Genomic DNA, 14,931 nt, shown 5'->3' on the forward strand with positions numbered 1-14,931 from the left:
ACAATGGAATATTACTCAGCTATCAAAAACAACGAGTTTATGAAATTCGTAGGCAAATGGTTGGAAGTGGAAAATATCATCCTGAGTGAGGTAACCCAATCACAGAAAAACACACATGGTATGCACTCATTGATAAGTGGCTATTAGCCCAAATGCTTGAATTACCCTAGATGCCTAGAACAAATGAAACTCAAGACGGATGATCAAAATGTGAATGCTTCACTCCTTCTTTAAAAGGGGAACAAGAATACCCTTGGCAGGGAATAGAGAGGCAAAGATTAAAACAGACACAGAAGGAACACCCATTCAGAGCCTGCCCCACATGTGGCCCATGCATATACAGCCATCCAATTAGACAAGATGGATGAAGCAAAGAAGTGCAGGCCGACAGGAGCCGGATGTAGATCTCTCCCGAGAGACACAGCCAGAATACAGCAAACACAGAGGCAAATGCCAGCAGCAAACCACTGAATTGAGAATAGGACCCCCGTTGAAGGAATCAGAGAAAGAACTGGAAGAGCTTGAAGGGGCTCGAGACCCCATATGTGCAACAATGCCAACCAACCAGAGCTTCCAGGGAACTAAGCCACTACCTAAAGACTATACATGGACTGACCCTGGACTCTGACCTCATAGGTAGCAATGAATATCCTAGTAAGAGCACCAGTGGAAGGGGAAGCCCTGGGTCCTGCTAAGACTGAACCCCCAGTGAACTAGATTGTTGGGGGGAGGGCAGCAAGGGGGGGAGGATGGGGAGGGGAACGCCCATAAAGAAGGGGAGGGGGGAGGGGGATGTTTGCCCGGAAACCGGGAAAAGGGAATAACACTCGAAATGTATATAAGAAATACTCAAGTTAATAAAAAAAGAAAGAACTGATCTTATTATTCTGTATGTAATTAAAGTGGTATAAAAGCAGATTGGGGATGTGTGGTGAGGTACGCGCTGTTCAGGAGGTGGAATCTATGGCTCCTTGTTGGCGCAACTGCCAGCTTTTCTGCCACCATCGCTGCACAGTGTGCCCCAGCCTCGAGACTTGCCTTGGTCCATACTGCTCTTATAGCTTCTGATGGCTGGCAATAAAGGAAGAGGCCGTGCTGCCTATACCTTTAATATCGAAGCTGTTGGATTCAGCAGAGGAGAGAAGTTACCTGATGTTGTGTTGAAGCCACCCATGCTATTTCCTGATACAGATTACAAGTCAGTGCCCCTGAAAAAGGAGAAGTCGAGGATGACATGCTGGCCTTGAAACAGGAGTTAAGGGAAACAGTGAAATGATTGCCTTACTTTATCGAAACACCCGAAGAAAAACAAGATGATATTGAAAGGTATAGCAAGCGATGCCTGAAGGTCTATAAAGAAGAATGGGAACCAGATTGGAGAAAACTTCCAAGAGAGATGATGCCAAGAAAGAAGTGCAAAAAAGCAGATCCAAAATCCAAACCGGCCAAAGCCACAAGCAAGGGTACTTCCCTCATGAATTCTGCAGATCTGTTGAAAAAGATTGAGGAACTGGAAAGGAGAGGCGAGGGTGAAAGGTCGGATGAAGAAAACGATGGGAAAGAAATGAGCAAAGAGAAAGAGAAAGATGAGGAGGAGGATGGCGCAGAAGATGTGGAACAGGAAGAGTATGATGAAGAGGAACAAGAGGAGGAGAATGACTACATTAACTCCTACTTCGACAACGGGGATGATTTTGTGGTAGACAGCAAGGACAACATGGACGAAGCCACCTACTAGCCACGAAAGTCTCCAGATATTTTGCACATACAGCTTTGAGCATTTGGATGGACTTGATTTTGGATAAGGATTAAGTGCATATTTTCTGTTGTTCAGTGTTCTCTCTGACAAATTCATATCCAACTCTTCAAATGACGTTGTGTTTACACTCGTGTGACCTTACTCCATTACCTCTGACATATCTCTGATTATGCGATGCAGTTGTGGGGTTCTTTGGCTTTTGTTTGCTCTGGATTTGAATGGTTCTAAAGAGATTTAGCATTATTCGGTCTGCGTGTTCAGTTGAAAAAGGTCACTCTGGCTCACCTGCTGGCCGGTGGTAAAGTGTTACCAGTCATTGTGGATTTCTATTAATACTGCACGTGGGGCACTTTAAAAACAGGCTGACAATGGTGTTTCTTACCAGGTACATTCTGTTTAATCATGCTGTGACCTTGTAAACATATCTGAGTTCTTAACAAAACAGACTTAGGAGATGAGGGTTTTACTGATAGGAAACAGGCTCTCAGCAAACAACAGTGATCTGGATGAAGTTGATTTCAGTTTACATCGCAACCACAACAAAGACTGTCACATGGGTGGAAGGATATCTGGGCTTGGCCTTGGGGACAACTCCAAGTCATACAGTATTCAGTGTGTGAATTAATAATTCTACTGTAATAAGTCTGACATTTTCAACTTGGTGGGCCTATGGGGGAAAAACCCTGAGACATACTGCTTAATTCTGGACTTAACTGGAAATAAGTCCTATAATGGTGTGTGTGTGTGTGTGTGTGTGTGTGTGTGTGTGTGTGTGAATATGGTGAAGGGCTATGCCCTCACTTGTCTTTCACAAGATTCATAGACTTCAAGTAAATTATATATAATCATGTAAAATGAACTCAGGTCATTTTGAAATTATGATTGATTCTTTTTTTGTTTAACTTACAGGATGACTCCACTGCAGTTTTATATTTTGTGGGAGAAAATTTCCAGAACCTTTCACCTCAAGGGCTTTTTAACATGCCAAAGATTTTCAAGGGAATTCATAGTGTACATCTCAATATTAAAAGTATTTGCCTACAGGACAAAAATCATTTTTCCCAATGGGAAGACTTGTTACTCATTAACCCCTGGCCTGGAAACTGGATCCCTGCTTTTTCTTTCAGGATCAAGATAACTTTGATATTAGCTTAAGTTTGTGTGCCTTAGTTTATCCACTTGTAAACAATTTCCTATAAAACATTATAGGAAAATTTGTAGTGTTTAGACACTAATCAGTATTTACCAAATATGCTGTCTTTTGTGTTACAGAAACAATCATGTCTTAAATTTTATTTTTGCTCTGTAAGAAATTGTACTGTAGAAAGTGAAATAGTTATGAGAACAGTTTCCTGTTGAGCTATAATTTTTCAATCTTGAATCTATAATTAGAAACTGGAGAGATTCCAAAATTGCTCTCTCAGGGAAGGACTCCTTTGAATGGCAATGCCTCCTCAGTACTTCCTGATGGGCATGAGGCCCATCTTGACAGTGTAATGCTGTACTGAATGCATGTGACTTACTGCAGTTCCCAGGAGCTTATAAAAATGTGGTAAGATTCTGAGTAGAAAACAAGTCTTTAAAGCTTTAGTGTGTTGGGAAACTTACATAAAGTTTTTAGTTACGGCAAATGCTGTTATTTGGGAATAAAAAGCACTTTATTCTCTAATATTTGGTACCAGGGCCAAACAAGATACCATTCATAGACACTCTCTGGTTCTGTTTCCTTCCATTATTACAAAACTGCACAGAACTCTTCAAATCTGGTAGCTGCATTGGCGGTGACTTCTTCCCTAGTATCCAGTGTGTCTTCCTGGTGTGTTCCTGCCACCCAGAGGAAGCTTTTGCACAGGATTGACTCTGGAAACCCTGGCATCTCTTTTAAGGGTAACCATCCTCATTTGAAAGATCAGTTTACAATTTTAAACATACTAATTTTGAGAAAAGATGAGATATTACAGGTTGCTTGATTACCATAAATCTTATTTTCTTTAGCTCTGAGTCTATGAAATTACTTTGTAGAGAGTTGGCATCTTAATAGTTAGATAAGAGTACTTACTGGGACTGGTGGTAAAAAATCTTTAACATTATAACAAATAAAACTAGTTGCTATATGTTGATTTTCTGTATTTGTTTACAGACATGAAGTTAAAAAAATAAAATTTTGGCTTTAATGCCAAAAAAAAGCAGATTGGAAAATAAAACATCTCTTTCAACCTCAGAACTGGCTGGAGTCATTTTTTTAAAGTGTTCTTACTGGTATGCCAGGAAGGCATGAATATGTATGGACATGATTAATAGAATGATAATTTGTATATACCAGTATGTTAACATTAAAATAATAGGTTGGTTATCTGGACTTTTATGTCTGTTGAGTCTTAATCTCTCATTTTGTTCTATTACACGCATAAAGGATTTTACTCACTGTATTCCTGTTGCTTACATGGTTTACATTGGATAGAAAAGTCAAGATATGTGGCCAATACAAATAAAAATAAATACAGAACTTCCATTCTCAGCAGCAGCAAGAATGGAAGAAATCCTGTGCACATCAACACAGTTGAAGTACTAGAAAATGGAGATACCTCAAGAGTGTTGTCAGGTACTACTACCCATATTTTACTGACCAGGTCCCTCTCTTGACCCACATCCCATGGTCTCTAGTTATGTCTCATTGCGTAAGTTTCAAAAAAATCCAAAATTATTGGTATAAACTTTGTAACATGAGTGCAAAACATGAATATGAGAAGAGGACATTTAATAAGTAAACTGTATAAGGAAAGAAACGTGGGCTTGTAAAGAGATGATGCTGCTTAAGAAGGATGAAAAAAGGATGAAGGTTTGAGACTATAACATGTGAAGGATGGTGAGCATGGTGAGTTAGAAGAAATCCGAATAATTTTCAAGGGCTACTGAGCCCTTGAAAACACTGTTCACAGTCAGTTATTAACATCATAAAAAAGTAGAAGTGCCTTCAGTTCGTGTACCATGGGATTATATAGTGTTTGGAGAAGCATTCAATTCAAAGGGCTCAGATATTTCAACTGAGGCAGTTATAAGAAAAGGGCGAAGCAACAAAAATAATGATGCCTGGGTTCCTGGATATGCTGAACAAAGATGCACTACAGGAATACGACAGTGGGAGAATGCCTAGTTGGAATTAAACAGAAATGATCACCCTAGCTGCATATAAGGCAGGGATGATGAGTGTGTTTTAACTTCTAAATATCACAGGTATTGAGAAATGGGAAATTGGGCTCATTGCTATGTCAGAATACCTCTTTCAAAAAATCATGACCTGCTGCCTAGCTCTATTTGTGAAAATTGTCAAAAAGGATACGAGAAGTTCAATCATACAGCAGCTCTTGATTATCTCTACTAGCCACTTGATCTTGATTCTTGGTATTGTTGGGGTAACAATCAAAACTTTTTTAGAACATTTAAGAACTCAAATTCAGTTATTTTGCATCCTGTTTTAAAAAGGATGAAATATTTTCTAGTACAGATTCTTATTTCCATCTTACTGATAATGATTATCTATCCCTGAATTCCTGACAAGCTTCTCTTTGTTCAATTTTACACCTCTAAAATGAGACATCCCTCAAACCTGAAAATTAAAATATATGTATAAGTGTATGTGTATCCTTATACATACTTATAAAATATATGTATAAGTGCATGCGTATCTTGTGTTTGTGTGATTATTTGTGTTTCTTCTCTTTTCTCTCTCTCTCTCTCTCTCTCTCTCTCTCTCTCTCTCTGTGTGTGTGTGTGTGTGTGTGTGTGTGTGTGTAAGAACAAACCAAAAGAAAGATGGAGTCTAATGAGAATCCCAGGTTTCATTGTACATCTTCCCTACATCAAACACTGATGTCCCTAGCAGGTTCCCTCTGTCAGCCTTCAGTAATCATGAAATCTTATGATATTCTCCAAGCACTTTGCCTCTTTTGAGACACTCATAACAATGAGAAATCATCTTAAGCAAATTGAAATACCCAGAAAGTCTCAGGACAGTTATAGGTTCACAAAGCAAGTGTTGTCATTGCCGGGTGATGTGACAAAAAGATTACAATTATGAGGGCGATAAAATCACATGCTCTGATCCTTTATCTGAATCTTACTTTCCCTTCCTCTCTCATAGTGCTGCAGTTTCTGTAGCTTCACACCAAGCTGAAGGTTCTACTGAGAAAAGGAGTGAGGTATGCAATTTTTACTGAGTCTGGGAAGCAGAGAAAAAAAATGATAGTTTGGGGAATTGCTCAAGTTTAAAGAAAGGATTCTAGGGTGAAAACATATAGACAAATCTCATCTAAATGAGAAGAAAACTTTATGAGGTATAAGTAGACTTGCTAAAATGAACAGTGTAACTCACTAGCTGCTAAATTCTGACTTCCAAATATTGTGTGTTAAAATCTTTTCTGACACTGACTTTTAGTAAATCATCCCAGATCAAATTTATATTACATCAAAGGTACTTAGATAGCATTGTAATTATGGCATTTTTTTTGTTTTTAGTCCCCTTATTCTACATGAATTGTATACTAATTTTAAATATGAACATCATAATTTCTTATATAAGATCTTCATATTTCTTCTGAAGAATGAAATGAAATAACAGCTATCTAGTTTTGGAAAACTTTTTGTAAGTTGAGCCAGCTTAGCTAGTAAAATCAGATGGCTCTCCGTCTTGAACCTAAATAATACAGTATATATTTGCACATGATTAATTGGTACATTAAAACATGTGTATATATAAATGCAAATTGTATATGATATACCATAATATGTGTGTATATTCACATCTATACAATATACATTATACATACATATGTATGTTATACATATCATAGGTAATTATATGACAGATTTCATATTTTATATATTATATGTTCCTATATTTTTGCATATATAATTGAAAAAGGGAAATCTTACTAACTTTATTATAAAGAAATAATTATAAGTTTTTAAAGAATACATGACAGCACACTAGTTATTTTTTTAGTTGAGATTTTAAGAAAAGAAGTTATCAACTAAATTTTCTGCCCACTCCAGTAATAACAATGTTTGCCATAGTCTGATTTCACATAATCCTTTTCATGTTTTATAGCAGATTATATGTTTTGAACAAGGTTCTTAAAAATAATCCTGCACTTGTCTTCATTTAAGTTATACCATCACTGCTTTTTGTTTTCATGAAACCGTAAGTATTTGATGTAAAACTACCTATTGAGTCGGCATTAACTTATCAAATCAAACTTAGATATAGGTAATTTCTGTTGATTTAACCTGAATAAAAACTGTATTTTTACAAGATGACATGAATTTAAGTTGCAGTGAAAATAAACTGAATATCAGTTAAATATTTCAAAACTTAGCTGACATAGCATCACTGAATACACAATTTTGTGACTGTTCAAGCAGCCGGGTGGGTCATGTTGTTATTTCTTAAGTCTCAAAACAGCACAGAATTACCATTTGAATACAGGCAATCATCTACAAAATCTTCTCTCTGGTTTTACAAATGGTGAGAAATGTACTTGCATATATACAGTGATTATTGCTAGCTGTCTTTGTAGTTTTCAATTCAATTTAGGGTGTATCTTAAAAAGTAGTAAAGTATTCATTTTTGAGATTTTTAAAAAAAATAAGTTGATGTTATTATTGTGACCACACTGTGTGTTCCTACTCAGAGCAAAGTCTGGGGCCTCTGGAAAAAAATGCAAGTTATTGGAATCTGGTAGAGAGACATAGGGATTCAGAAATGGGAATGGTCCAAATGATTCAGTGTGAAGATGGAATTATAGATATTTACTTGAGGATTAAATCCTTATACTTAATTTTAAAATACTGGTTGCATTCTACTGCCATATCCCTGATTTCAAAGTGTCTCCAATCTCGTGCTTGCTCTTCTCTTGGGTTGTTTTTCAGTAACTATTATTGCAAACTCTACACTCACAGATATGCCATGGCAGATTCTACTAAAGCAAATTCCTGAGCATGTGTTCAAGTAACTCAGTCACCTAAGTACTCTAGGTGGTTAGAATTTATGAAGGTTCCAGGTAGTTCATGCTTAAATTTCTTTCTGTAATTACTTGATATCATGTCAAATGCTTTCCTATGCTTGATGTAATTATCTGAAGGAGCACTGAAACACAATAAATTACAAAGAATATTGCGGACAGTGTTTGAGGTAATATCACAATGTTTTTACAAACTATATTGTCATTGATATTATGAATCTTTCAAAGTTAGTGTTCATAATCTGGTCCTGTGAATACTGTTTATTAATCCTACAAAGGTATTCCTGCCTACTACGTATGCATTGCATTTACAGAACCCTTGTACCAAGCCATATTATATTTTTAGTTATATGAGGTAAAAATTATTCACTGTAATTCACAAATGAAATATAGCTTAGTGTAAAGCACACACATGAAAGAACAGAATATCATCTATGGTAGTAATTATAGGAATCCATAGGCTGTTGTATTGAGATTTTAGAAATGTCTTGGAAAGAGCTAGCCATTAATTATTTACACTGAAATACTACCAAAATTCCTAAACTTTACAAAAAAGAAAGAGAATATTGACAATGTTATTTGTTACACTGCTCTGTGTTTTTTGAAGGTGGTGAGTGTTCATGAATTCATAGGTTCATATATATTTTAATCTTTAATAAGTATGATAAATACATATTTAAGATGTGCTTTGATGAATGCAGAAATAAAAAATAAACACTTTTATGGGTAGACTATTTGATGTGTTTTATTTTTTGCTAGCCTTCATCTTTCAACAACAAGGTCCCAAGAACCTCACTGTGTTTCAACTTGGGCAGTGCATTTCTAATGGATATGTAAAGAGGTTTCTTATTAGAGACCACAGCTGGTTGTTAGCTGCAACCTTGGACTTTGAAAATACTATTAGAATAATGAGTTTTCACAGATATGTTTATATCTATTCTATTAAATATTTCAGTCACGTAAACCTATCAAAGTTTCATTATCCATATCTATAAGAACTGTTATCTCCAATGTTATTTTAATTATATTTATACTATATCACAACTATACTAAACCATGTATCTATTAAGATCATCAGACATTCTTTCCCTGTATTTGCTTCATTAATTTTTTTTTAGTTTGAGTCACCTACTTTAATTAAATTGTCACTTGTTATAAGTTTACACAGAGAATGCATCTTGTGGCTCTCCACCACACTCTGAACCTAAGAGATCATTCATGTTTCATTATATATGAGCTTTTAATAAATTTGATGAGCATTACTTCTCAGCAAAACTTATTTGAAATTTTAACGTATACTTATGGTTATTATCTTCGACCCCTAATAGTAAATATATTTTATAAGATTACATATCTACCTTGTTGTATAACATGTACAATTTTATGTCTTTTATACCACGTGAGAACTGCATGAATTTCTTTCTTATTTCTTTCCTCGAGTATGACTTTTAAACAGCACTTAAATCTAAAATTGTAGAACACAACAATTAGTCCCTTCGAATTTACTAGCCATTGGCTCTTACAGTGGGAAGGTGTGTTCTTTATTTATGATAACTTTTCTACCAAATATGTTGGAAGCTCTCTTCTTAAATGTGTTCATTTATAGGCATCAATCATTTGATTACATGTTATTAATGATGAAATACATTTGCTTTGAAACAGAGTCTTGATGTGCTGCACACCATGGCTTTATGAATTTGAGCACATATGGTTCTTGCTCACATATGTCCTTCCTAGAAATCTTCAATACATGCTTTGGTTCACAAATGTGATTGTTTCTATAATTTAAAGGAGAAACTACTAAATGACAGAATGGAAACCAGGAACATGGCAATAGGAATCATTCTCTTAGTACAGAGTATACTTGGAATTTTCGGAAACTTTTCTCTTCTTTTCTACTATCTAATTCTTTACTACAAGGAATGTACATTAAAGATTGTAGACATGATTTTTACACATGTGTTCATATCTAACTCTTTGATAATTCTCTCCAAAGGAATTGCCCAGATAATGGGAGCCTTTGGTTGGAACCAGTTCTTCAATGATGTTGGATGCAAACATATTTTATATTTTCAAAGGCTTGGCAGGAGCATGTCCATCAGCACCACCTGTCTCTTGAGTGTCTTTCAGGCAATTACCATCAGCCCCAGAAATTTCTACTGTAAGGAAATTAAAATTAAAACTCCAAAGTTTATGGGACTGTTAATTTCACTCTGCTGGATCCTGTTCCTGCTAATAAATATGTTTTTTCCTCTGTACACATCTACCAAAAAGAATAGCAAAAATAGGACACAAAAGAGAGGTTATGAATTCTGCCTCTCTCTAAGTCGTGACAAAATCATAGATTTAATGTACACAGCATTTTGGGTGTTCCCTGAAGTTTTATTTTCTGTGCTCATTGTATGTTCCAGCACCTTCATGATTGTCACACTTTATGGGCACAAGAAGAGGGTTCAACGGATTCTCAGCACACATGCTTTCCAAAGAATGTCCCCTGAAAACAGAGCCACACAGACAATCCTGGTCTTGGTTTGCACCTTTTTAGCTTTTTATACTCTCTCTTCCATTTTACAAGGTTATATTGCACTTTCACAAAACCCCAGTTGGTGGATAATGAATATCACATCCATCATTTCTATGTGTTTTCCTACATTAGGTCCATTTGTGATGAGCCATCATTCCATGTTTTCCAGATTTTGCTTTACCTAGCTAAGAAATATAATAATAATAATAATAATAATAATAATAATAATAATAATAAATGCTATACAATTTTTTTGTTGGTGAACTTAGATTGAGTCACTTGTGTCTTTCAAGATATCATGGAGGTCATGTAATAATATGTGGAGAGATTATTTCAAAATTATTATAATTTCACTGCAGAATTGATCCATATTTTCCTTATAGTCTATAGTCAAAGGATTTTCACCAATAATATGTTATAAGTATAGACTGTATTTCATTCAGTGGGCCTATGATCCTATTATACTGTGGATGATTCCTTCTGATGTATTTGCCCAGTTATTTCATTTGACAGTTCATTTGTAAAGTTAGTCTTGTTCTTTGTGGAAACCAGTGTTCATGCATGTTTTGTTTCCCTAATAGATAGTGTATAACTTTCCAGAGCAATGAGTATAAAACACTATACCTAAGCCTTGCAAGTACCTTTTTGATATCCTCATATTTTATCACTCATAATTTTTCAGATATATCTATTCATGAAGATAATATGTGTCAGTATAAACAAGACTCATGCTAGTTCAAGTCAAATAATATTCCAACAATGTGGTGGGGAGGGAGCTAACATTCATGATTTCCAAAGACTAAAGGAAATCCTAGTAGTATTTGATAGCAGCTGGGGAAAGTATAGATTCACTTTGCTGTAACTGTGTGAGTCAGTATTAGACTTCACACATTCACTGTTATATACTAGAACTAAGAATACTTAAGCAGTACAAGGAGACCTTGATGGATTTTAAAATGTAATAACTTGAAGGAGTGAGTAGATCTGAGGAAATTTGGAAATAAGGATGACTATGAACAAGATATAGTGTGTGCAATTCTCAATAAATAGATAAAAATATGAAATAAAACTATGTTAAGGCTCATGATCAGCATGCAATTTATGCCTTGTTTACAATATTAGAATCAAGAGTACAAAATTTAAATTTTCTTCTGAGACACAGGGCAGTATTTTAAATGTGATCTTATGGGGTTGGGGATTTAGCTCAGTGGTAGAGCGCTTGCCTAGGAAGCTCAAGGCCCTGGGTTCGGTCCCCAGCTCTGAAAAAAAAAGAACCAAAAAAAGATTTTAAATGTGATCTTATTTAATATCTAAATGCATTCTAATACTTTCTATACAGTACAGTAAAGAATATGTTTTTCTATTCCCAATGTGAAATGGCAACCTGGTAAGGAAACACTGGATAAAAACAATACAGTAACTAAGCAGGGTATTACCAAAGACTGCATCTCCTTAATTATTATCTGGGACTTTGATTTAAAGGCTTAGAAAACTACACAAACCAATTTATATATGTAACATTAGGTCTACTCCCTATATCTGATTCAGATTTCTCAGTATCCAAACAATCTTTCATTTCTAATTTCCTATTTCTGCACTGAAATCTAGCTTCCAATTCAATAGCTATATGGGATGACTTCTTATGGCTTTCCAGATGCTATAATATACACTGCATATACCCTGTGGCTCTATAAAATCTATGGAATATTTAGTGAATCACTTGTTCTCCATTTGACAACCTTCCAAATGTAACACTACATGTGATATAAGGCCACATAAGTCATACAGCTTGAAATGCACCCTTACGAACACCAACTATATGGCATCATGGTGGGTGTTTTATTCTGTGATGTGCTTACAAACAGGAACCTAGCATGGCTTCCTTCTGTGAGGCCCAACAAGCAACTGAAAGAGTCAGAGGCACATACTTACCACCAACCAATGGACAGAAGCTGGGAAACCCTGTGGTTGAATTAGGGAAAAGCTGAAAGAAGCTGAGGAAGATGGTGACCCCCGTAAGAAGACCAGCAGTATTAACGAATCTGCACCCCTGATATCTCTCAGACACTAAACCACAAGCCAGGGAGCTGATATTAGGCCCCCAACACTTATACAGCAGGGGACTGCCAAGTCTTGCCTCAGTGAGAGAAGATGCACCTTATCATTGAAAGGCTTGAGGCCCCAGAAAGTGGAGAGGTATGGTGGGGTAGAGGTTGTTGGGAACATCCTCTTGGAGAAGGGTGGTAGGAATGGGATGAGGAACGGTCACAGGGTGGACTGGGAGGGGAATGATGATTTAAGTGTGCAAAAGATTATAGACTAATAAAAAAGCCATTAACAGTCAGCACCTCAAGCTTTCTTTTTTACAAACAGTAACTTGGTAGGGACTTGCCCTGAGAATATTACCCCAATTTCAACTGAGCATCAGGATATTTCCTTTCAAGGTCACTAATCTTTTTAGTAAATGTAGCATTTCTTTTTTCCTATACCTTGGTTTTCATGTATCTCTCGTACATCTTTTCTTTCCAAACAATATATTTTACAATAATTCCTGCCTTAACTGCCATTTTCACTCTCAATCAGAATAAAAGTTAGCAGACAATGATATACCAACTTAAAATTCCTTGGGCCAAATATCTTAATCCTTTATTCCTAAAGTCCATCTCATAAAAAATATTCAGGATTTGGCAGAAAATTGCCATAAACCTTGCACCTATCAAAAAAATGATGTTTTTAATCCTAATCCATTTATTGAGATATATATTCTATACTCAATAGCCTGACCATACTATGGCTCCTAACAATTTATTTATTTATTTATTTATTCATTCATTCATTCATTCATTCATTCATTCATTCCTTTCTTTCTCTTTCTTTTCTTTCTTCCTTCCTTCTGTTCTTTTTTCTTTTTCTTTGTATCACCATCTCTCTCCTTTTGTATCTTAGTTTCTTTCATTTTTTTCTTTTTTCTATTTTTTATATGCCAAATGATGCCTCATTATGGTGCCTCATCACAGTTTCCCTCTCCTCATACTACCTTCTGCTCTCCTCTGGGAGTATACACATGCACCTAGTTTTCTACTTTCCCTGCCATATCAATTTTCTTTAGGAGTATGGCAATATTCTTCCACTGAAGCCAGAAAAGACAGCCATATAGGAAATTTGATCCCAACAGTCTCTTACAGCTTTAGTAGGGATAGCCACTTCTCGAGTTGTTGTGGTTTACACCCACATGAAAACTGAGCTGTTTGTCTGCTACATATGTGTAGGGGTCCTCGTTGAAGCAGGTTTATGATCTTTGACGGGTGGCCTAGATTCTGCGAGCTCCCCCAGGTGTCCAGGTTATTTGACTCTATTGGTCTTCTTGTGGAGTACCTATCCTCTTCAAGGCCTTCAATCTTTCTACCAACTATTCCACCTTCAATCTTTCTACCAACTATTCCATAAGAATTCCAGTACTTTGTCTAATGTTTGGCTATTATTATCTACATCTGTTTCTTTTAGCTTCTGGTGAGAGCTGGTCACAGAAGAGTTAAGCTAAGTCCCTGTCTCACTCAGGATGATAAAAGTGAATTTTATAACAGTTACTGCTATACTCCCTACATAATTTTGAAACACAAGCTCCAATAATGGGCATCTACTTTTCTCTCAGCATAATGGTCTTCCAGATTACAAGCACATTAGCTCATTAAGATCTGCTCTCTTCACACAAATCCCATGGGGAGAGAGCTGAACTCCCAGAAGGGCAGGCAATCCTGAGATCTCAGGGGACACCACTACTTCTACTCATATCCTGGCCCAAGAGTAACCTGCATAGTGGCATCTGCATACAGGAATATAGGAGTAGTCAATGGCAGGAACCTGCTGGTTTCTGCCTGCTGCCAGAACATAACTGAATAGGGTCCTCAGCTCCACGCACCCAAATCCTGGACTGTCACAAGTGCAGACAATCCTGAGAACTCAGAGGACACAACTACTTTCTGCGTACATTTCTGAACCAAGAGAAAACTGCCTAGTGCCATCCATGCCCTCTGGACACAGGGAACTAGGAGTGGTCAGGGGCAGGACTCTTCAGGTTTTTGCCTGTGCTGAGAGCTGAAAGGCAGTCACAAGGAGCATCTATACACGTGAAAGCAGAGATAAGACCAACTCTTTTGTGCCAAGCAAACCACCTGGAGGCTTCAGGTCACACAGACACAGGAGCAGCTCTCTGTCCCCAGATCCAGCTGAAAAAAAAAAAGGAGTGCTGACACACAGTCCTATGGGAGGATATAGTCACTATCAGAGAGAGCAAGACAGGTTAACACCAGAGACAACCTGATGGCAAGAGGCAAGCACAGGAACCTAAGCAACAGAAACCAAGACTACTTGGCAACATTAGAAAGCAGTTGTCCCACCAATGCAAATGCTGGATATACAAACACAACAGAAAAGCAAGATTGGAATTAAAAATCACATTTTATCAGGAACAGTAAAACCATCTAAACAATCCCATAACTCATAATCAAATAGAAGTAGGAAATAAAAGTCTCCCAACCATGAAGAGCCTGGGACCAGAAGGTTTTAGTGCAGAATTCTATCAGACCTTCATAGAAGACCGCATACCAATACTGTCCAAACTATTTAAC

The 14,931-nt window shown here is 36.6% G+C and overlaps 1 protein-coding gene and 1 pseudogene across 1 annotated transcript; both read left to right on the forward strand.

Moving 5' to 3' along the window:
- The first annotated feature begins 1,055 nt into the window (after positions 1 to 1,055).
- LOC148007023 (DNA-directed RNA polymerase III subunit RPC7 pseudogene) lies at positions 1,056 to 1,738 on the forward strand (annotated as a pseudogene).
- Positions 1,739 to 9,591: 7,853 nt separating this feature from the next.
- LOC148007024 (vomeronasal type-1 receptor 4-like) lies at positions 9,592 to 10,488 on the forward strand. Its single transcript, XM_087609957.1, has one exon. It carries the CDS (start codon positions 9,592 to 9,594, stop codon positions 10,486 to 10,488), a length of 897 nt encoding a protein of 298 aa, XP_087466083.1.
- Positions 10,489 to 14,931: the final 4,443 nt, after the last annotated feature.

Source organism: Rattus norvegicus, chromosome 1 (genome assembly GCF_021556685.1).
Source record: "Rattus norvegicus strain SHRSP/BbbUtx chromosome 1, alternate assembly SHRSP_T2T, whole genome shotgun sequence".
Lineage (NCBI taxonomy): Eukaryota > Metazoa > Chordata > Mammalia > Rodentia > Muridae > Rattus > Rattus norvegicus.